This window comes from Tenrec ecaudatus, chromosome 16, assembly GCF_050624435.1.
Source record: "Tenrec ecaudatus isolate mTenEca1 chromosome 16, mTenEca1.hap1, whole genome shotgun sequence".
NCBI classification, from domain to species: domain Eukaryota; kingdom Metazoa; phylum Chordata; class Mammalia; order Afrosoricida; family Tenrecidae; genus Tenrec; species Tenrec ecaudatus.
In genome coordinates this window covers 83,846,513-83,870,378 of record NC_134545.1, presented here as the reverse complement: position 1 = coordinate 83,870,378, position 23,866 = coordinate 83,846,513, and the positions used below count along the sequence as shown (strand labels likewise).

Sequence of the window (23,866 nt, the reverse complement as noted above, 5' to 3'; positions counted from 1 at the left end):
GTGGTTACCGAACATTCACCCTCCGGGCTGGATCCCCAGTAGGCCAGAGAGAGAGAGAGAGAGAGAGAGAGAGAGAGAACATCCCATCCTTTGTGGCCCCCACACTGCTACGTGGGCAGGCCTCTTGGAAGGGTCTTGTGATTGGAGGGTCCAGGCCTCGGGCCCTCATGACCTCCCATTCTAACTTCCCTTTGACTGACAAACATTTCCGTTCTGGTTTAAAGGCGCTTGCCCTGAGGCAGGGAAGACAAAGTAAACTAGAAACGGACTAGGCCTTCCGTCAGCCTACTTTTCCCCCCAGTTGCTTCCAACCAGCAGTCTCTCTCTCCACGAGGATGCAGTTTACCCCCCAAAGAGGCAAAAGCGGTTCTTGGCGAGTGAAAAGATTTTAGATAAAGTGGTCTTATAACCCTCAAAACTCACTCGCTAGAAATCTGTGCTTTAGTGTTTTATTTCTCAGGGTGAACTTCACTTTCCTTCTGAGAGGATTGCGAGTGCCATCGGTTAGGAAACGCTGAGACAAAACCACGCACCATTACCGAAAGGCTACAAGTAACCGCTGACCTCCACGGCACCTGGGCAACCTGTTCTTCCAGGTCAGCAGGTTGAACCCATCAGCTGCCCCACAGCAGAAGTTGACATCAGTAGGGATCCCAGCCTGGGAAACCCCAAGGGCGGCTGGACGCTCCTTGACGGCTAGCAGGTGTCAGAGTTGATTCAAGAGCAACAGAATCTTTTATTGCAAGTATTTTGATCAATGTTCCCAGAAGCGTGGTGCTGTTTTCCATCGTGTTCAGACACAAGAAAGGGAGGGGCTCTCAACTCCCTGGGCGGGTGAGTGAAGGAGGCGTTATTACAGCCGAGCTTTTCAGGCCCAGGCCCATCCAAAGGCGCCCTGGGAATCTCAGAATCAGGGTGCGCCACAAGGAACCTGGGGGCATAGTGGATACACAGTGGCCCTCTAACTGCCAAGGCAGCAGTCGGAAGCCACCAGCCACTCGGAGAACGCCCGGGCTTTCTACTCCTGTAAACGTGTCATCTCGAAACCCCACGGGGCAGATCTTCCTTGTAGATAGGCTCGCTGAGAGTCGGGGCAGACTTGATGGCAGTGAGTGAGTCTCACGCTCTTCCTGCTCTTGAAGGAGGACACCAGTGGGACCTCGGCTCTGCCACTTCCCTGCTGAATAAGCTCCCCGAGTCACCTCATCTCGGCCAGCCTGTTTCTCAGCCTGTACAGCGGTGTGAGTCATCCCCCGCCTTCCTCGGCGACTTTTGAGAAAGAACCAGGTGAGTGTACCCTTAGCACCACTGTGAAATGGTTTTAAAACTGAAATAATATTTACGACTGCTGTGAATGAAATGACTAGCCTCTAGGTAGGCCCTGGGGAAGGTTATCTATCTATCTATCTATCTATCTATCTATCTATCTATCTATCTATCTATCTATCATCTATCTATCTATCATCTATCTATCTAATTTAGGCAAAGGCCAATAGTGGTCCTGGTTGGCCGGTGAAAGAACTTCCCATGGATTAGTCCTAAGTGTCAGATTCCCAGCTTCTCCCAACAAACAATGAGACTAAATACCCCAACACATCTTCCCACCTGCCTGGCAGCTCTCCCTGCTGCCAGGGTTGAAAACGAATGAATATCGGGCCTACTCCTCTTCTGCTGTCCCACGACTTGGGTCGGAAACTGCCAGTCATGTTGCTTGAGCTCCTGTCACCGTCTCAGGGGCTCTTCTCAGGCCTAGCCCAAAATCTCAAACTCCCAGAGCGCCCCAGCCCAGCGTCTGGTATGCTTTGGCGATCAGGTGCCTGGGTTCTCAAATCTCTTCAATGCTTATTCAGACTCTGGTTCCTGGGACAGCTGCTACTGTCCCGTTCCGGCATTTACTACTGCAGAGTCTCACCCACGTCTTAACCAAAGTCGACCACCAACTCCGTCCAGTAAGTGAGTCAGCGCAGCCTCACCCCGGCCCTGAGAAGCACAAGAGCCTCTTCAGGCCGGGCGGGCAAACGGGAGAGAACTGGACGCGTGCACCAGCCTGCGTGACTCAGGGAAACAGCCACATTCCAGGAAAGGCATTTTCTTTATTTAAAAAGTATTTACAGTTTCTGAGCTTTCATAAGTGCTTTATTTTAAAATCCTCTCTTAAAAAACCAACCAATCAAACTTGTTTATGAACCTGAAGAAAAACTCTGGCAGGAAGGTGGGACAAGGAGGGGCCAGGTGACAGGCTCTCCCGGGGGGTTGGCAAAGGGATGGATGGAATGCAATAGCGATGGCTGGAGCCCGGAGGCCTGAGGGCTCATGAAAGGCCAGGCGAGCGGTCATCCTGCACCAATGCTACATCTGATGGCCCCCCGTTCCTGGAACTCCCACTGTTGGCTGGTCTGGACCTGAGGCCCCCTAGCGCCAAGAAATGACGCTGTGCCCGTCCTTACCAGGCAAGAGCAGGTGCTGGGAGAGGGCGACTGTGGACGTAGTTACATGAACTCATGCACTGCTGGGCTGCAGGCCAGGCTGGGCAAGGGGCATGTTGAAGGGAATAATAGGCTGATGGGAGAAAAGCCATCCCCAGCCAGAACATCATTACTTCCACACGCAGTGACCCTCCTGTCTGAACCACCTGCTCGGATTGGGTGGGGAGAGGGGCACCAAGATCCACAGACTTGCCGGCCCACTGTGCCACCCCAGGGTATACGAAGGACACGAGTCCTCCCACTTCTTGGTGCGTGCCAGCCTTCCCCCTGGGCTTGGCAGGCACTGAAGAAGACCCCCCCCCCCATAACTCAAAGTCTCTCACCCAAGGCCCCAGATTCACTTCACTCTGCACTGCAGAGACTCTGGGCTCACTGTCCCACTCGCTAAGATAGTGGTTTGTAACCCTTTGTCGGCCTGAGACCTTTGGGACTCTTAGGACAGCATTAGGCCACTCAAAAACACGCATAAACACACAATTCTGAGGGGTTCATGGCCCCCAAGTTTCAGAACTCCTGAGTTAAATGTTCCCACGGGTTCGTGAGCATTCGTGTGAGATGCAAATAACACAAAGGAATGATCGGTCCCTCCTCCCCGTGTGATGACTGACCGAAGGGGCACAGGGAAATGGCAGTCGCGGGTCTGGAGGTTGGGAGGAGTGGTAGAACACAGGGAAAAGTTGGGGAATGATTGGGAGATACAGCGGGCAGCCCCGAATCACTGGATGTCTGGCCCAGGGACCCAACATTGTGGGGAATCGCTTAGAAAGTGGGATGGGTTTTCAAAGCCGCACTTCCCTTATGAAGAGGCTTTTGAACATTCATGGTAAAATTCCAGTAGGTCTTCAATCCCTTTTCCCTGGAATTTTTCGAAGAGTCCCTGCCTCCTTATATATCTCTAACTTTGGTCACTTGCCTCTGAAAGTTATGTGCAGTCATTCTGCCCCCTGGTGGATACACTTGGGATTGCACTGTCTCCAACATCCCGGTGCAGAACAGAACACCCAGTTAGTTAATTCTCAGGTGCCCTGTGGGTCCACTGGTTAACCTACAGGGGCCTAAATAAAAGGTGGGCAGTTCAAACCCACCAGCCACTCTGCAGGAGAAAGAGGGTAGGTCACTATGAGTTGACCTCTACTGGACGTCACGGGGTTTGGTTTTAGTAGACGCTCGGCTGACCTGCTGTGAAGGAGTCAGGGGTGAGGGTGGGGGTTGGAAAGACTGAACAAGAAGAGCGACTTTCAACATTCTTGTGCACGACACACCATGGTCCCACGAGACCTTCCATTCTCCTTGGCTGACCTGGGCACTCTTTGGTTTATCATGGCTAAACTTGCTTAGCGTCCGCTTTATGTGCGTTTCTTTTCTCCTCCTCCTCCTATTTACTTATTTATTTTTTGCTTTGATTTGCACTTAAAACCTGAAGTTCCATCTTTGGCCCCAGCTCCCTGCCAGGGCCTCCTCTCCCGGAGCAGATGCCTTGGCGGATGTACCCCTGGGCAACACAGTGACTCATTCCGTCCATTCCAGCAGAGACGCACTTTCTCAGGCTGCTCGTTCCTTATCTTGAAGGAAACCAATCAGACCAACAGGGCCTAGTCCCTCTGCTGGGCATGCTGGGGGACTCCTTGGCCCATCCCCTGAGGCGGTCCTCACCCGAGCTACTCCAGCCTCCCTCCACCTGCCGGGCTGCCAGTGGCACCTTCTGAGTTATGCTGAGCATGAACTACAGGCTGAACACGATCTTGTTCTGGAGAGGGCGAGATGGAGACTTTCCAGACAAGGCTCTAAAGAAGGGTACGAGGAACCCCAGGGCGGCATGGTCAGCTTGGGAGGGTCACTTCTTCCCCAGTCTCAGACGATGCAATGGGCAAGGCCATTCCTAGCCCGGCCCACTTTTGTACCTCCTTCCTTTCTGCTTTCGAGAAGATGCTCAGTCCGACTGGAGGCAAAGAGGGGAGATGGGCTGTACCGACAGCTAAGATGAAGAGGTGGAAAGGGGAGGGGTCGCCCTGTCACCTGTGGAAGTCTTGGGGTGAAGCAGGTGATGGGAAGACAGTTCTCCCCAAAGCTCTGGAAGCGTCCACACCCAGCAAACGCGGTTTGGCCCCGTCATGTGATCAGAGGCGTTAGGTTGGAGTTCTCCTCAGAGGCTCTCTCCCCATCTGGTGACCTCTTCTTTTTTCGACCACCTGAAAAAGTTCATGTGGCTCAGTTTGGAAGAGTTGGGCGACACACACACACACACACACACACACACACGTTCCCAGCCGTCCTGGATTGCCTGGAAATAGAAGCCCTGGACAGTTTGGCTAGAACTAATCTCATGGAGTCCTGGTGCTGATAGGGGCCTATTTGCATTGTTAGAACACTAGGAAGCTCTGTCCACCTGGCGTGGCATCCCTGAAAAGCCACAAACCTATGGCGTTCCAACAGCTGAGCCCACCACCCTCTAGTAGATTCTGACTCAGAGCAGAACTCCCTAGGGCAGTGGTTCTCAACCTGTGGGTCACAACCCCTTTGGGTGTCAAACGACCTTTTTACAGGGGTCACCTGATTCATCACAGTAGCAAAATGACAGTGATGAAGTAGCAACAAAAGTAATGTTATGGTTGGGGGGTCACCACCATATGAGGAGCGGTATGAAAGGGTCACGACCTGAGCAAGGTGGAGAACCACTGCCCTAGGGTTTCTGAGGTTATAAATCTTCTGGAAGTAGAAAGCTTCAACCTTCTCCTGGGGAGTGGCTGGAGGGTTTGAACCGCTGATCTTGCTATTAGCAGCCCAACATGTAACCCATACGAATGGGTCCCAGTGCTACTGGAGTGGAGACTTCTTTTCGGGGACTGAGTGAATTTCATATCCTGTCCTGTGCTGTGAAGGAGGCCTAATGGCTTCTCAGTGGGTGGGTGGGTCTGGGTGGGTGGGGGGTGGCCTGCTCCCTTGGGTGGCAGTCTAGTGCTTGCCAACCCCAGCTGGCAGCAGCTTCTGTGTGGATGAAGAGCTACTCACTCAGGGTTCTCAGCAGCTTCTTGCCCATCGTTTCCTCAGAGTCGCTACTGCAGGGGCTGGTCTCTGTGTCCAGGGTGATATGACAGCATTCGCTGTCTGATGCTGTGTGACCAAAAAAAAAAAAAGAGAGAGAGAGAGAAAAACCCCACGTGTGTGCGCATGTGCATGCGTGTGACCAGGTGGATTTCAATCCACACCCCAGAAGCGGAGGGAAGGCGATTCTGGTTGTTTCTTCACAGCTGAAAGTTCCAGAGAAGGGTGGAGGAGCAGTGACCAAAATGGGAGGGGCCCAGGAAGGTTTTGGCTGTAAGTAGTTGGCAAGAGGCATGTCAGTGCCACAAGAACAACACACAGATGGAGAACAGGAGTGGAGATCACACTATCCATGCACGGTCGGGAAGAACTCCCTCCCTTCAGCACCCTTTGGCAAGAGGAAGAGGAAGAGGACAATCTGTTCCCCACCCGGTGTCCCTGGCCTGCAGACCACACACACACTGCAGGGCAGGTGGGGATGCCTCCTCCATCCCTGCACGGGGCTGGGAATTCAGGGCCCCCTGTTGAAGCATGGGCCCTGGGCTTCTCCCATGGGATCCAGTGGTGAGTCAGCGCCTCCCCATCTCAGCACGGGAAGGGATCCACATGTTACTGACAATGCAAACAGCACCTAACCAGAGGAGCAAAGTGATGTGGCGGAAATGGCATGCGCCCAAAGCTGGAGTTTGACGCCACCTCTGCTTTTAATAGGAGTCCTGGTGGTGTAGTGGTTACGTGTTGAGCTGCAATCTGCATGTTTGGCAGTTCGAAACCACCAGCAGCTCCCAGGAAGTAACACTGGGCTTTCTGCTCCCATAAACAGTTTTAGTCTTGGAAAACCCACAAGGGGCTCTCTATAAGCCAGCAATGACTGGATGGTGGGGAGTTTGGTTGTTGAGAGTTTCTGCTTTTAATGAAATAGCCATGCACACCTCCTTCCTTTTCCAGGCCCCAGGGGGAGGGGTCCTCACGGCTTCTAAGATGACTTCATCTCCTTCACTCTCATGCCTTTGATGCATTTTTTCCCTGGCCACTACTAGATGTGGTATCTGCAGGTGAAAGAGAAGGCCATTTCCAAGTTCAGATGCTGGAAGAGAGTGACTAGGTGTATACCAGATTCTTCAGGTCAGCCACAAGTTCCAACTTGTTCTTTCAATGACCTCAGACACATATGAGCATCTGTCAGGTCACTGCTCTGGACTTCGACTGTGCACTGGGGTCTAGATTGAAGGTCAGGTGGGATAACATCTGATGTACGGGGCAGGCTTAGGGCTGTTGAGAATATGGGGAGGGTATTTTAGGGAGGCAAGAAGGGGCCCGGCACTGGTGGGGCGCTGGGTTCTGGGAGTTTCCGGACTCCATGTGGTCGCTGGGCACAAGGAAGGGCAGCACGCTGCCAGGAGGAGTAGCGGCTGATCTCAGTTTCCATCTTTGCGAAACCGGCCTAGCGATACCTGCCTTGTATGTTGGTGCGCGGTGCCAAGCAGCGTTCTTTTGAGACGCGAACTTCAGAGCCTCCAAATCACCCTGGCTGCCATCGAGTCACTTCAGACTCCTAGCGGGTGAACTCATGAGAACACAGAGGAGAAGAGCCCTCGTGGGGTCCCGAGGCGTCGCCCTTTACAGGAGCAGAAAGCCCCATCTTTCTCCCACGTGGCAGTTTCCGAGTGCTGACCTTGTGGTTCACGACCCCGCCAGGGTTCCCTGACCATGATGTATGTGATCTGACTTAGTACAGAGGAGCTAGCCTCAGGAGAGGAGGGCCAGGCTTTAGAGAGACCCACATAAGGAAGCGTCTATGAAGACAACAGAGCTGCGTCTCCGGTTAAGGGACTTCCATAAATGGCAGAGCTTTTCATAGGCAGAGGCAGGGTCAGTCACAGGCCGAGACCCCGCTCCAGACACGGCCCTGCCCACTGTCTTCCCAGGAGGATGACCGAGATCTGGCCCGACGCCCAGCAGGTGCTCAGGAACGGCTAGGGTGCCTTCCCTGGCCTTGGAAGGAAGCGGGGTATTGTCAGCAATGCAGGGTTCCCAGGGCTCCCCCCACCCCATTTCTACCTGGGGCCCCCGAGTGGGGAGCCCCTCTGTCCCTCTGTGCTGGTCTGTCCTCCTGACCTGCTCGGGCGGGAACAGCAGAGGCAGGAGACAGCGAGAGTTGCTGGGGGCCGTGCCCCTCCAAGTGGGCCACCTCCTCCTGGGTGAAGGCCATGTCTTCCATCCTCAGGTACACGATCTCGCTGGGGCTTCTCAGGCCTTCGGAGCGGCTGCCTGGGGAGAAGAGCGAGTGCATCAGTGCGCTGCTTTGGAGAGAACCCGGGGGCTCTGGGAGGTGGAAGATGGCGGGCAGTGCGGGGCAGGGCTGGGGAGGAAGGCAAAGCGGGACTCCCTGCACAGCAGCCGAGCCCTGCCATCAGCTGACTTACACGGCAGGCTGTGCCTGTCATTCAGGAGGGTGACAGCGGCGGCGTCGTCCTTGGGCGTCTGGGGCGTGCCCCGGGTAGTTGGGGTCTTGGTGGCACCTCCAGCAGCAAAGGCCTCCATGTCAGGGGACTGGGGTGAGCTGTCCATGTGGCAGGCGGTGAGCGCATTCTGGTACTGCTGCCGTGTGATCTACAAGGAAGAGGGCAGGGAGGTGGAGGAAGCTGGGCACAGTCTCTCCTGGATGCAGCCAGCCTGTCAGAGCCCAGGAGCTTTGGCTTCCCTGGTCTCTGTGTCCCCAGACCCAGGGCCTGGGGGTCTTCCTGAGCTGGGCCAGCCTGGTGGCGACAGATCATCACAAAGGGACACTCTGCTTGTTGGCCACACGTTCCCTTGGTCTGTTTCTATTGGCCCCAGGTGCTGACCTTGGAGGGGCCAATGGCCCATGGTCTCCTGAGATCCTACAGAGGACAGAGGGCACATCCCTCTGGCAGGTGGCCCCGAGCGGTTGGAGGAGTCTCTTCCCGAAGGGTTGGCTGTTGCAGTGCCAAGTTCCTCCAAAGCCATAAGCCACACATGCTGACTTATTAACTTGTAGTGAAGGAGGTCACTGTTTGTCACCACATCAAAGATTCTGCTCCTAAGTCCGGCCGACTACCAGCACCTTCCTAGAGACTCCAAGCCTGGTTTTCAATGCCAATTCCTGTCAAGGACGGTACACTCAGGAACCAAGGCGAGCATAGGTTCCCTTGGGTGGACTTACTACTTCGCAGTGAGCCATTTCACATGATACTTACTTTGCTTTTTAGATCACCCATCCCTGAGTTGGTTGGGGGAGCTTGGCGAGAAGAAGGCAGGTCCCTGTTAAAAGCCTTGTCCCTAAGTCTTACCCACCGTTCAGAAGCTGGAGGCAGAGGCGTTTCTGGTTTGGACTTAGTCCATCCCAGGGTGTAGGTAGGGCATGCTCCTATGACAGAGAGGTCTGCAGCGACCTTTCCATGCTAGCTCCCAGATGTCTCCTTGGATCCCAGGAGTCGAACCCCCCCCCCCCCCCTCCGCGAAGGCACCTGGCACAGTAACTTCAGAAGAGAGTTGGGTTTCAGTCAGAGACGCAGGGAGAGGCCATCCTTCTAGGCCAGAACTAGATGGAGTAACGTCTCTCCTGGAAGAGGAGGGGTTCTCTGTCCTCTATGTCCTCAGGGCATTTGTCACAGATTGGGGTGGGGCAAAGAAAACAGGCTCTTTTTTTAGTACCCCATAGAGTAGTGGTTCTCAACCTTCCTAATGCTGTGACCCTTTCATACAGTTCCTCATGTTGTGGTGACCCCCAACCATAACATTATTTTCGTTGCTACTTCATCACTGTCATTTTGCTACTGTGATGAATTGGGCAACTCCTATGAAAGGGCCGTTTGAGCCTCCCCCACCCAAAGGGGTTGTGACCCACAGGTTGAGAACCACTGCGATAGAGGCACATGCCACCGCTAACTAGTGACCGGGCCTGGGGAAACATGAAGATGGCACGAGGTACAGCATCCTTCCTAAGTCCTTCAGCTGCCGACTAGGCTTTCTTCCTTCACACACGTTAAGCCCGAGAACAGGGAAGGCTACGAATTCTGCTCATCTTGCTGTCTTTTGCCCTGAGATCACCACACCTTGGACAATGACGCTGTCTGGTTGGCAAACATCAAAGAGATGGGTCAGAGGTAGACCCTGGACTAGAACATGCTGGACTTGGAGTTGACTTGGTCTCTTGCAAAAGTTCTTTCAACAGGGGCTAGGGTAGTTATAGAATCTATTGTCAATTTGAGAGGATTAAGAGTAAAGGGGTGGAGTCTAGCCTGTCAATCAGGTTGCAGCATGACTTCATTTGGAGGCGCTAAGGAGTTTAATAGCTTGCTAAATGCGGGACACAGGCTCACTCCCTGTGAGACATTTCTGACAAGAAGCCACATGAAGCTAACCTGATGCACCCAGAGCCCTGGAAGCTGGAGGATCCATGAGATGCTTACAATGCCACTGGATCCACAAGATTTCCCTCCCACTCCCTGTGATCTTCCTGAATTCGGCATCAGCATTAGTAAGAGCTTCTTCGACAAGCGCAATCTCTTGCCTTGAGAATGGTTTATCCTTAATATTCAGCTGCATCTTCCCCCAGTGTTTAACCTCAGCAACCGCTCAGGCAACGTGTTCTTCTTTAGAAAGAGAGACGCATTTTCCATTAAATTGGATGTAGATCCACTGCATGGTTGTCCATCGTCAATCCTTTCTTCTCTAACAAACGCCAGTGACCAAGTGAATTCTGAACACAACTAAGTCACAAGCACACCAAGAATGTGTGTCTTTCTGTCACACAGAGGGAACACACACACACACACACACACACACACTATCAGGCTGTTCAATCATGTTACCCCTGGAATTTCAGAGGGTGAATACAGGTCTCTTGATGTTCTGCATCAGCGGCCTTTCAGCCTGGGAGTGGCTCAGAGCTGCCGGGAGGACTTGTTAGGCAGTGTGCTGCTGGACTCCACTAGGAGAGTTTCTGACTCAGTAGGTCAAGGTGGGGCCTGAGAATGTGCAATTTGAAGACATTCCCAGGGGATGCTGCTGCTGGTGCTGGTCTAGAGACTACACTTCTAGCTGCACCGTCTTAAAATCAGCCACCGATTCTGATCACTCCCACCCACCCCCAACTTCTTCTCCCCTTAAAGGATTTTATAGGCTATAGCAGCCAAGTGCTAACAACTGGCTTGAATATTTTTCAGGTCAAAATGAAATCTTCTGTGCTGTGTGATTCAGAACCATGGGGCCTCAAGTTAACATTTGTCTGGGGTCTCTAATCACACCGGAGTTTCTGTTGAGAAAGCCTGATGCTTGCAGCTCCTCTGTTGGCGAGGAGGGTAGTTTTTCATCTGGGTGAGAAGTCGGGTCTTCACACAGGAGACGTGAGCTCTGGAACCTGCCCTCAGATGGTCGGAAACTTGAACTTGGGTCAATCGTACAGACTGCCCAGCATGTATTAGGGATTTCAACCACCGCTTGTCTGGGATGCAGCCTGTGCGGACAGCTCGGGGACATGGACTACAGAAAGGGTCAAAGGGACAGAATGACTCATCCCTCCAGGACAGGGGTCCTCAGCCACAGCAGCACACAAGCATCACTGGGAAGAACCTCACTGTCTAGGAGACACTGTTCAGTATAATTATACTGAAGTTTCAGGAGGGGCTAAGGCTTCCCGGGTGATTCTAAGGCACAGGGAAAACTTGAGAACCACAGCTCCTGAAACCACAGACACGTGCAAATTCCCACCTGTAAGCAGCTATGACTTGGTAATGGCCACCATGCTAATAAAATTCCAGGCTGGGTTCCCAGGCTGCATTCCCACTGTTGAGGTGGTTCCTGCTCCTCGACACCCCACAGGATGAAGAACTGCCCCAGACGTTTTCTAAGGCAGAAATCTTTCACAGCAGCAGCCTGTCTCGTCTATTCTCTCACCTAGAGTGGCTGGGGGTGGGGGGTGGGGGTGGGGGTTGAACTGCCCACCCTTCAGTGAGCAGCCCGATGCTTAACCCACAGTGACACCAGTGCTCCTTCCAGCCTGTCCAGAATGTCGAAGTAAGGAACCTTTGAAACCGATGTCCCCACTGTCACACCGAGACCGGTGAAGAGAGAGGCTGGGTTCTTCCTCCTTCAACGCTCAAGTGCTAATGACTTTAAGGAATTTCCCCAGGTCAGTACAGACACACCTTACCACACGCACACCCGCTAACTTTCCCTGTGTGGTCTATGATGAGAGCCTCCACCCTTGGTAAATTCTTCACCCCTCTAAAAGGATGTGCCTGATTTCCACTTCCTGATCCACAGCAGTCAGCATCTGGCCAGCTCAGACTGAACATAGGAGCAAGAGTAGACCAGACACCCGTGACCTTGAGTCGGCTCCAGAAGGAAGAGGTATCTGGTCAGAGGACTCCTGGCTGCCCGGCTCTTAGTACCATCCCATAATAAGTGATGCTACTCCACACAGAAACCTTTGCTGCAGACTCCATTTTTGAACACCTGTCGGGAGCACACCCAATCTCAACTCCACCTCTTTCACAAATACACATAACGTTCTTCCTGCCTAAAGTCTCTTAAAAATGCTTCCTTTTCCCTGGTCATTGAGACATGGTCTGGGTTGCCTTCGGCCTCTCCGTGACTCCCCTTGAAAGATACTTCTCTCGCCAGTAAACCTTTCTCACATCGCAAAGTACTTCTCTCTCTAATAAATCTCTTTGCTTGTGGGGCAAGCTTGGCCCTGTTATTGCTACTCAGCAGGGAAAGGATCTTCAACTGGAAGGCTGTGCTGGTAACAATATAGAAATACATTTGCTGAGTCTTTTAAGGAATTACTGGCAGGAAAGAGCTCCTTTCAGTCGATGAATAATATGTTTCCTTATGGTTGCACATTGGGCTGATAACCTCAAGGTCGGCAGTTCAAAACCATCAGCTTCTCAGTGGGATAAAGATGAGGCTTTCTACTCCTGTAAACAGTTACAGTGTCTGAAATCCACAGGGGCAGTCTTACCCCGTCCTATAGGACTATGCTGAGTCAGGCTAGACTCTACGGCAGTGATTTTTATATTTGAAGTGTATTATTTCCCCCTCTTTGCTTTTATGGTCAGGATGCTCACAGGTAGGTCTAGGATGTACTTGTAGTAACAAACTCATTCCTGATAGCTCCTCACGCTGGTTTTAATTTCTTTTATTGAAAATACCACTGGGTTCTTTGTTATTGGAAGTCATATGTATTGACAGAAGTCATAAATATTCTACAGAAATGGAACGGCTGTTCACAAGGATTATTTGGCGTGAGCATGACAGGGCTGTGCTCACCTGTTTACAAGAGCACAAAGGAGGTCCAGCAAGGTGGCAGCCCTCACCTGGCCTGCAAGCGAGCGGGGTAGACCTACATGCCAACCTGCAGAGTCCGACCTATGTGGTGTCTCCTACGGTGTTTGCCTGGAGAAGTGGCATTCGCTTTGTTTGGCAGGGAGACTGAAGGTGAAGTAAGACTGTGGCCCTCCAAGCCCTCATACAGGACCCGCAAAGTCTAATAGAAGTACTGCTTTCGATCTGGATCGCTCCGTTGATGAGCTTGTCCTCCTGCTCACAAGGAAAACGAGCGGGCTCTAGACTCCAGGCATTGCAAAAGTCTGGCTGCACGAAGCTGCCTCTCCCATGGCCACGAGTACGGCGGTTCCGTGACTCAGTGCCCCAGGAACTGGTCTGCAGTGCGGGGGGGTGGGGGGTGGGGCAGTCGGCCTCTCCAGCACAGAATAGCAACTGCCTCATGTAACGTGTCTATGGGTTTCTGAAGATGAAGCTTTGGGCATTGTACTTCCTCTGGGCTTAAAGGTCAGGAAAAAAAGCAACAACCTCCTAAATGACATTTGACGGACCCAACACAGCACTTGCTGTTACTCTCTGGGTCCTTGTGACTCGGTAGTTTAGGTGTGGCTTACAGCCAAAGAAAGCCAAGTGACGTTTCTGTTCTTCGAAGCCCTCCACTTCAGGTACTTGGTGACAGCCATGCCAGCTAACCCCGACAGCTTGTCCAAGAGGCTCGGAGATCCTGAATTAGCACAGTGCTTGTGTTGTACACCTTTTAGAGATCTTTCGTAAGACATGTTCACATCCATGTCTCACATGTTCACTTGACAGTGGGCATACATTTTAAAGACAGGGGTTCAATTTGCCATATAATGGGGCCTAAATTGTCGCTGGCGACTTAGCTGGGGGCTGAGAAAAAAACAGTACCCCTCTATCCCCAGAAGAGATGTGTCAAAAGTAGCGCAGGGCACCCTGCAGGGGGCCACGACGAGTTGGAATCGGTGGGATGGAATTGGGTTTGGTTTTTCGGTCAGGGTGGCTGAAGAGGCTGTGAAATCGAGACTGCTCTTTGGAAAGTAAGTCCTCAGCCAATAAAATAAAGAGGGGGCGGGAGAGAGGACAGTCCACGAAGGAATGGTGGGGAAAGGAAGGGGGAGAAGAGACAGAGGGAGACGGAAAGAGGAGGGCATGTAACAGGTGACTGGCTTCGAACGCCTGTCAGTTGGCCAATTGGCTGTGTCTGCCAACCTAGAAGCTTCTTAGCGGGTGGGGACTGTTGCAAAGTTCTCTCTTTGATTTAGTGAATCTATTTATTTTTAAAATTACATTTAATTTTACTATTAGTTGGGAGTTAATACACATATAACTCCAGTGTTGTACACTTGCTACCACGGTTTCCAAACATTCTTTTCTTTCCTGGACTCCTTGCTGTCGTCGCCTTTTATTCCCACCCCTCCAATCCCCCAACTCTTTATTTATTTTTGGAAAGACACTAGCTGGGTTGTATCTGCAATCTCTGTCACCTTCTCTCTATTGAGCATGGTGTTCTGCAACAGAAGTAGAACACGAGCCACATAGACAATTAAACATGTTCTAGTAGCCACAGTCAATGACAGCAAAAAGTAAGAGGTGAGATTCCCCTTATGTTTCATTTAATGTCCCCTCTGCCCCTTCCCACCTAACAAAACGAAACTCATGACCACTGAGTCGATTCCAACTTCGGGCAACCCCGGAGCAGACCTGTTTCACGGGGTTCCTGAGGCTGTAGCTCGCTGAGGCTGTAGCTCGTTACAGGCACACATTGCCTTATACTTCTCCTAAGGGGTGGATGTAGGTTTGAACTGCCAATCTTCCTGTGAGTAGCTCAACTCTTAACCTTCTGCACCTCCCTAAGAAACTCACTGCTATCAAGTCGATTCTGACCCATGGCAACCCTATAGGATGGACTAGAACTGCCCCTCTGGGTTTCCAGGGCTATAAAGCATTGTGGGAACAGAAAGCCTCTTCTTTCTCCTGCAGACACAATGGTGGGTGCTAACTGCCGACTTACTGGTCAGCAGGGAAACGTGTAGCCCACCATGCCACCCGGGGCTCCTCATCGACCCACCAGATCCAAAATGATTTCAGGTCAACATGTAATGGATCTAAAAGTCGTGAGGGAGGACACTGGCACAATTTCTCTGCACACGGTCTCTGAGACCTGGCATGTGCTTTACGATGGGTAGATGCCACCCAGTTGGTTCCAACTCATAGCAACCCCATGTGGTGAAGCGGAACTGCCAAGTGGGTTTTCTTGGCACATCACCAGGCCTTTTTGCTAAGAGAGCTGCTGGGTGGGTTCCAGACACCCAGCTTTGGGGTTGCAGGTGAGCACCTAACCTGTGCACCGCAGGGCTCCGTATTCTACGTTTCCAACACGATTCCCACGAGGCTAGTGACTACTGCAGAGGTAGCCCAGGTCACTCTAAACTACTCTGCCCAGTTATCCTTATTTGGTCTTGTCAGCCAACAATGGCCACAGCCCTAGCGAACATTGAACCACCTTCCTCAGGCCGCGACCCTTTCATACCATTCCTCATGTGGTGGTGACCCCCAACCACAAAATTATTTTCGTTGCTACTTCATCAGTGTCATTTTGCTACTGTTATGAATTGGGCAACCCCTGTGAAAGGGTCGTTGGTCTCCCAAAGGGGTCGTGACCCCCAGGTTGAGAACTGCTGTAAATCTAGCTCCTTTCATCACTGTTCCTTGAATGCACCCTATCTATAGCTACCTTCTATACCTCTGTTGATGGGTGCTCACCCAGCATGGTAGTCTCTTATCTCCCTTCTTATTCTTCCCCAATTCACAAAGTTACGATATATTCTCAAACCAATACAGAGCTTAAAATAAGTGTAGCAGAGTTTTGTGGACCCTGCATTGGTCCCTGTTATAACCTTACATGTCTTCTCGCTAATTAGGTTTTAATCTATTTACAAATCAAAGGATATGTTTTATATTTTCTGAGCAGTAGTAAGCACTATAATCAGTACATAATACCGGGAATCATTGTTAGTGCTCCACACAGATGTACTGGTTGGTTGAAGGGATCAAAGCTGTCCAAAAGACAGCGTGCGTCTACCCTGTGTTCCATTCTTTGGCTAGCCTCGCTTCAGGCCAAAAGCTTGAGTTCAAATGATCTTCTCTTCGGCTTTGGCCATTCTCTAAATGACAGAGCAAGTCAGAGAGCTGTTTCTCTTGAAGCTAACAAAAGGCCTTTCTTGTCTTATCAGTCCAGATGTCTTGGCATTATCTTCTAGGCCAACATAATGGATGGCCTCAGTCATTTTCTGATGGTTTCAGCTTTCAGGCAGTTTATTCAGACCTGAGAACACAATCTTGCAATTTAGGGATTCTGCCACCAGATGGTGATGGGGCATCTTGGCCAAGGTTACACAATCCAGACAGTAAGGCATTTACCAAAGGCTCGTGGTTTAACAACGAGGCTTACAGAATCAGTTTCAAATTCAAAATTCAAAAGAATTCTTTGGTACCTTTGCAATGTATCCTTAACTATTGTTTATCACAGCATGGCTTTATGCGTTTCCCGGATAATCGGTCCTCTCAGATAATCATTCATCATTCCCCTCTTGTTTTGTATCTCCAAGTCAAATGGCCCTTGGACTAAGTAAACAATGCTGTTTTTCCGAACCACAGGTGTAAAGAAGTTTTGAGCAGCATTTTAATGAATTTATAGCCTCTGCTAAATTCTTCCACTTTTGACACTCAGCCTGTCCAGTCTGACCACTTGAGGCGGACGGAGGAGCCGTGCCCTGTGTCGCTCAGCTGCACGGGCCAGAGCCAGGTCCTCTGGTGGGACGTGAGGAGGGGACGTGAGGAGGGGATGCGGCTCCTGAGAACTGGCCTTGGGTGCCACAGCTTCAGTCCTGCCAGGGGCCATTCTTTTGTATTCGTAGGATGTTTCCTTTCTTCGGTTCCAGGGGTGGAGATGGGAGGCTATGTCGTGCTCATGCGAGGTAATCCTTTTTGAGGAGCTGCCAAATCCACCTCACGGCAGGTCTCTCTGATCTCTGTCAACCTAGTGACACTTCCGAGCCGAGAACCGCGGCTTCCCGCAGCGGCTCATGAAACACGAGCAAAATCTCATCCCCAGAATCTCACTCACTCCCTTTTTTCCTTCCAAAGCAGTCAGGGAAAGCCTCCGTATTGATTTTCTGAATTTAGGACATCAATAGACCAGAGGTCTATTTAGGACATCAATAGACCAGAGGTCTATTTAGGACATCAATAGAGCAGATGCAACAAAAATGCCCAGCAAACTTAAAATAGAATCACAATGCCTAATGGCCCCAGTGACGTCATGCCTCCAGGAGCTGCAGGTGGCACTCCACCGTCCTCCCCCACCAGCATCCGCCCATGCCTACTGGGCACCAGCTGGCAGGACCTCGGCTCACCCAGCTCTCCCTGCCTCGATTGTTTCTCTTGGAACATGCCCCATCATGTTCTCAGCAAAAAGATCCCTTTTTCAGCCTACGCCGAGAACCCTTCTGAAAACAGCGAAGTTCCTTCCTGCCCAGCCCCTCGGGCCTGTGAATCCTCCACAGGCTCTGTGACTACAGTCACGAGGCTGGTGCAGGACTGGGCAGCGTTTCCTGTTGGATCTACCACCTAACAACCAGTCATCACCGCCGGGTGACTTATGTGATCGCCTGTTCATTACCTTTTTCCTCGCTCTCTTTTCGCACTAACATTGCCGACACCACCAAACAAAACAAACGCACTGCCACGGAGTGGATTCCAACTCACAGCAACTCTATTCCTGGGTTTCTGAAGCTGTACGCTTTCAGGGGACTAGAAAGCCTCATCTTTCTCTCTCGGAGTGGTGAATGGGTTCAAACTGCTCACCTTGTGGCTAGCCGCTCAACTCATAACTACTACACCCCCCAGGCTCCCTGGCCAGCACCGAGCGAGCCTTCTGGAACATTCGTGGACTGGCTTACACGGGTGCAGATGTTCTTGTTCCTTTCCCATGGACCATGTGACAAGTGACCCGATTCATTAATGAGAGAATTAGCATCTTGGAGTTGCTTGTTCTGCTTGTTCCTCCCTTCGTTTCTGAGGAAGGTCCATGTCGGCAATGAAAACGCTTCAAGCTGGAAGCAATGGTGTGTGTGTGTGTGTGTGTGTGTGTGCGTGTTGTGGGGGCGGGGGAGGGACATGAACTGAGCGTCTTCCTGACATCGAACCCTCATTGTCACATGATCCTTTTCAAATGCCACAGTCACACACCTGGGTGAGTGTGACCCAGGGAAAATTTGAAGTCATGTCTCTTGGAACCGTAGGCGCGGACTGCCTGCAACTCTCCGAAAAGCATGGTGCTTTTAGGGCGCCAACTCTGGGGACAGAGATCCATATGGGAATCTGGCTCTGTCACTTCTTAGCCACCTGACCTTGGGCAAGTTGTTTCTTCCCAAAGCTCAGCTTCTTGGGGATGCAAGGAGCACTGACCTTGTATACTGGCTGTGGCATTAAGTGGAGAATCAAGGTCAAGGACTTGGGACAGTGCCCTGCACAGAGCGCCACACTCACAGGAGTCGCTGCTGTCTGCCCTCGCCTCCCTCCCTACTCGCTAGCTTTCTTCATGGTTATTTTTACCAGCTGATGTCATTGTGAGCTCAGGGTGTCTCAGAGTTCCGGAAAGCCAGTCGGTGCATAGCGCTCCTCAAGAATCAGGACGTGCGCGCTGGGCAAAAGAAAGGGCCTCCTCCCACCTCCAAAAGCCAAACTCACGGCCGCTTCCAACTCACTGCGACCCTCTAGGGCAGGGTAGAACTGTGGCTGTCTGAGATAGTTGCTCTCCCCAGAGGCGGAAAGCCTCATCTTTCTCTCCTGCCTCCCACCTGAGTTAGTCCCATACACCTCTCACTGGTCAGCTCGCTGCACGCAGGGACAGCTGTTACTGAGACAACCCATTGGGCATGGCATTGGAATGGAATGAATGGGGTTCTAGCCCCATCTCAGGTTAGCATGGGTAAAGGGGGGTAGAATGACCGAAAACAAAAGATCAAGTAAGCCCCCCAAAGCAACAGACAACAGAAACTCACCCCCATTGGTTGATGTTAATTGGGCATGACTAGAGCAGTGGTTCTCAACCTGTGGGTCGCGACCCCTTTGGGGAGTCAAATGACCCTTTCACAGAGGTCACCTGATTCACAACAGTAGCAAAATTAGTTATGAAGTAGCAAGAAAATAATATTGTTGTTGTGCCCTCTCCCCCAATATGAGGAACTGTATGAAAGGGTTGTGGCATTAGGAAGGTTGAGAACCACTACTGATCTAGCGGGCAGAGTAGAATGGCCTCTCCCGGGTTCTGGGGACTGTACTGATGTACGGAGGTGGCCTGCCTCAGCCTCATCTTCTCCCTCAGAGCTGCTAGTGGTTTCAAACTGCTGACCCGGTGGTTCACAACCCAATGCACAGGGAAACCTGAAAAAGGCTTCTATGCAACTGTCTATCCCAAAGAGGGGGCTGAGGAGACAGCTCCCCTCCTCTTTCGCTTTGGCGCCTCTCTCCCAGGAGCTCAGTGATGCTAACGAGCTGTTATGAGTGACTGTAAAGGACTGTAGAGCACACAGGCCAGAGGGTGCTTTAAACACTAAAGTATAACTTTAAACACTACCATGCATAAAACAATAGCATGGTTTATTAATCACCTACAAATATAATCTGAAAAAGAATAAAATCCACCAGGTGCCCATGCACGCTAAGGGACTCACAGGAAGAAGTTCTGGCAGCAAATGATCTTGGGCAGGCGAATGTCCTACTGCCTTGTGATTCAGTTTCCCTGCAGGGAAATGAGGAGCGGCAGCCTTTGCAAAGGGCCACAACTACCGAACTGGAATTCAGCTGAATGAAAGCTGGGCCTGATAGCACGGGAAGCCATGCCCTCCCGCAGGCTCCTGAAACAGGAGGGAATGGGGCATGGGTGTGTGTGGGTGTGTGACTCCTCCCTCTGCCATGCCAGCTGACTCTGCCCACAGGGAAAGAGGGGTGTGCTCTCCGGGGAGAGTTACCTTCACAAACTGCACATCACTGAGGATGTGGACCGAGTAGTCGGGTGTGTAGAGGTTGTTGCTGCTGCTGCACAGCTGGGTGTTGCTCCCCCCACCATCGCTGCGCTCGCGGTTTGGAGACTCGCAGCGATTCAGCCCGCTGCAGCGGGAAGGGGACCGGTTGACTGCAGATGTTGAGCGGAAAGCCACGGGAGAGGAGATGAAGAGGAGACAAAGAGGGGTGGGAGGGGAGGAAGAAAAGGGGGGGCGGGAAGAGAGAGAGAGAGAGAGAGAGAGAGAGAGAGAGAGAGAGAGAGAGAGAGAGAGGTACTGTTTACTGAGGCCCCGCTGGACCATGGAGGTGGAGCTGGCTCCTTGCCCTTCCCATTAGAGCTGTGGAACGAGGGAGCCGGGCGGGCTCTCTGGACAGTCCCTAGGTTTGATCTTTCAAAAACTAAGATCCATAAACCTTAGGTTTGCCCTCAGAACGATGTGTCACAGCCCAGAAAGCAGTCCCCCATCCCAGGATACATGTTAGCTTGCCCCAGCATTTGCCACGACCAGGGTGTGCAGGCAAATGGAGGCCCGCAAAACATGCGGACACAGATTTAAAAATCAGAAACCACGTTAGGGAACTGTTAAACATGCTTTCGGCTTGTCCTCGACTCATATCCCAGCGTAAGAGCCTGGGAAGCCGTTTGATTTCGACTCCCTTGAGTTCCATCCAGCAAGCATGGCAGCATGTGGAGAGCCAGCCCCTGGCCTTCGACCCCTCCTCCAGTCCTGGGTGGTCTGGGTGGGGGAGGCCAGGGCCCTGGGGGTCTGGAAGGGGGCCTAGAAGAAAGACACAGGCTCTGTTTGGGCACGAACCTTGGCCGTGTGGACTCCTGGTCCCTGGAAAAGAGCACGCCTGAGGAGGGCCCAAGTGGGAACGTCCAAAGGGTGGGCCAGCTCAGGCTGCTTCTGGCTTATTAGGTCAAGGGAGGAACTGCGATGCCCTGTAGGCCTTCTGTCCCAATGCCTTCCCCATGCTCAGCGTCAGGGGGCGTTTCCGTTTTCAAGGTCCCACGTCAAGTGAAAAAACACTTTTGGGGAAAGTTCAATCAGGACCAGGTAATTTGGTTTAAAAAGGGACTGCGCAGACTGGATCAACAAAAGAGAATATGCTGAGCGCTTTATCAACCACAGAGTAACTGGACCGGAGAGCCTGCGGGGCATCCAGTCTCTCTGCCTTCCGGTTGTTCCCACTCCCAGAGGGCTGGGACACTCACCGCCTGCATACAGGCCTAGTTCAGGGCTCTCAAGTGAAGAATCCGATCCTTCATTGATGCGGGTCTTGGCTTCTTCAGGGCAGAACTTGGGGGACACGACGGATGAGATAACGCTGTCATCCATCAAAGTATCTGATCCGCATCTACTTGGAACGCAGCCCCGAAGGTGGCCCAGCTGTGTCCCACCAAACGATGACTGTTGTCTGGCAGGTCATGCAGCCGGAAGATGAAAGTAAGAGCAGGTGGCAGTTTTCTCGTTAGAGCCACAATGGTCTTGGCTCGATGTCCTTAGAGAATCCTCTCCGTAAAGGTCATTCACAGACTCCTTGTTCCTTAAGCCAGAGACCCAGGGGTCAGGCCGCTTGACTCCTGGATTCCACTGACCTACCTCGGTTCCTGCTTTCTCCACCTCTCAGTCCACACACCACTCTTGCCCCTTACAATCTGTTTACACCTCAGCTGTCAGTCATAGCCCACTATATTGGAAAAAATCCAAACTCTGTGTTGTAGCCTCTCATTCCTGCAGGGCCTGGTCTTACCTTCCTTCCTGTCTGATCTCCTGCAGGCCATGCCATGCTCTTCCCGCACTCGGGGTCTAGCCCACAGCCTCCTGGGAATTCTCAACCATGCAAGCGTCCCTCACCTCGGCAGATGCCATTCCACCATTTCACACACGGTCCTTACAAAACTCAACCCACTCCAAGCCAGGTGATTCTGACTCAGAGTAGTCGGACAGGACAGGGTGGAGGATAGAACCGACCTGGTGCGTTTCGGAGGCTGCAGCCTTTCCGGGAGCAGGAGGTCTTGCCTTTTTCTCAAGGTGGGTTCTACCTGCTGAGCTTTCTGCTGGCAGCTCACCGCCAGGGCTCCTTCAGCTCTGAGCTCGCGCCCAATCTCAGTCACTGGGTCTCACTTTTCTGAAGTCCTTGTTTGGAGATCCTAAGGAGCTTCCCACTTTCCGCTCTCTCTGCCCCCTGGTCATTCCTTCAAAGCACTTTCCCCAGGTTTTCGTTCATTACAGGTTGATACTTATTTAACTTACTACTTAAAAGGTCTACTCTATTTAACTAGAAAATTTCCATGAGGACGGGGTCTTGTCTTTTCTGATCACCATCATATGCTCCGAACTCAGTACAGTGCCTGGGCCTCTTAAACTATTATTATTTTAAAAAATGTATTCTTGATTGGGAGTTAATGCATATATCATTCCACAGTTCTATCATGTCGAGCAGTATCGTATAATTGCTGCCCCAATCAGTTTCCAAACATTCCCTTTCTTCCTGGACTCCTTGACATCAGCTCCCTTCTTAAAACATTCTTATTCCAAAAATAAATTTTGATTTAAAGGAGGCTTTGGAACTCTCCAGTCCTCCTAGAATCAAAGCCCTTTCTCTGGGATCTAAAGTCATCCTGGGGAGGCTGATTTCTCCAAGGGGTTCTCAGGTGGCTCGCTGGATAAAGACTAATGTGAAATAGAATCAAGGGCTCCAAGAAGTCGTGGGCCTTGACACTGACTTGAGGAAGAAGCCATCGGAAGCACCAGGTTTCTGTTGTCGGATCACTCAATCAGAGCACATATAATGGGGATTTCTGGAGTTAGGTCACTTGGGGCTCCAATCTATCCGGTGATGGAGAACCAGGCCCTCTTCCAGAGTGACGAGGGGTCAAGAGGGGCATTGATGGCACCCTGGCGAACAGAGCCAACCCTCAAGGTGAATGCCCTTAGGCAGAAAAGATGTGTGACTCCTCTCTGGCCCTGGCGCCCTTGAAAATAAACCGATGCGTTCGGGTGTGGCTACACTCATCGGTGGCTGCTCCAGGGTCATGGCTGGCTCCAGAAATCTGCAGCGTTTCCTCGGGCTCGTGGTAGAAAACGGATGCGGATCATCTGGTAGGGTAGCGGCTATGTGATTGGAGCCTGGGACATTGTACCTCGACCCTAGTGGGTCTTCACCTCAAACCAGTTTGGAACATAACCCGGCGTGAAGAAGCATGAGCCGGAGCTGCGGGTCCAGTTACCCTGACCATCTGCGCTCCACCTGGTCGGGCATTCCAGTTAGCTTCCTTCCTCCTGCTCCAGTGAGTGTCACCTCTTGGTCACAATTCAAGACACCATCAGGGAGGAGAGAAGGCACACAGAGCCCTGTCTATCAACCCCCTTGCATCCACAGAAGCATCCAATAAGAGCCAGCTTACAGCTCCTCATTGGCACCCAGGGCAGGTATGTTACACTGCCGTTACTAATAGGGACTCGCATGTCAAACACAAGCGACACCATTGCTCCATGGGAGGAGAAATGGGTCTTTTTTTTTTTTAAGTAAAAACAATGCTATAGAAAGGTTAGTCCCCAAACTCGAATGGACTCCCAACAAACACCAAAAGCTACAATTGTTTTATGGAGGTCGGGTCTGTGAAAGCAATTTTGAAAAGCACAAGAAACCCTCCTTTCGTGACAGAGCGCTGGCTCCCTCGACTGTCATGCAAGATCCATGTGTCCGTCCCCGGAGCCCGACATTCCTCACTAGGTAGGCTGCTGATGAGTCGGCATTTTGGTAATTGTGCACATGCACCCGAGGTCTCCGAGCAAGAGAAATGGAAATGCTTTCCGTGAAAAAAGAGAAGAAATCAGTAACAGACGAGCGCCCAGCAGCATGGCAAACTCGTTCAAGTTGTCTAACTCCCCTTGGCATTTCCTAAGAGCACAGAGGCACAGCTTGGGGCG

General features: G+C 51.8%; 1 protein-coding gene across 4 annotated transcripts in view; it reads right to left on the bottom strand.

Annotated features, from left to right (window-relative positions):
• Positions 1 to 4,595: 4,595 nt before the first annotated feature.
• CNNM1 (cyclin and CBS domain divalent metal cation transport mediator 1) overlaps positions 4,596 to 23,866 on the bottom strand; it is a 68,619-nt gene continuing 49,348 nt past the window's right edge. For 2 of the 4 annotated variants that reach the window (XM_075534435.1, XM_075534436.1), the window contains 5 exons: positions 19,895 to 20,058; positions 7,955 to 8,141; positions 7,647 to 7,799; positions 5,496 to 5,597; positions 4,596 to 4,675 (listed from right to left, as the gene is read on the bottom strand). In XM_075534435.1, the coding sequence (XP_075390550.1) occupies positions 4,596 to 4,675; positions 5,496 to 5,597; positions 7,647 to 7,799; positions 7,955 to 8,141; positions 19,895 to 20,058 (686 nt within the window). The remainder of the gene's footprint in view (positions 4,676 to 5,495; positions 5,598 to 7,646; positions 7,800 to 7,954; positions 8,142 to 19,894; positions 20,059 to 23,866) is intronic. The other 2 variants (XM_075534437.1, XM_075534438.1) reach the window with 1 other exon arrangement.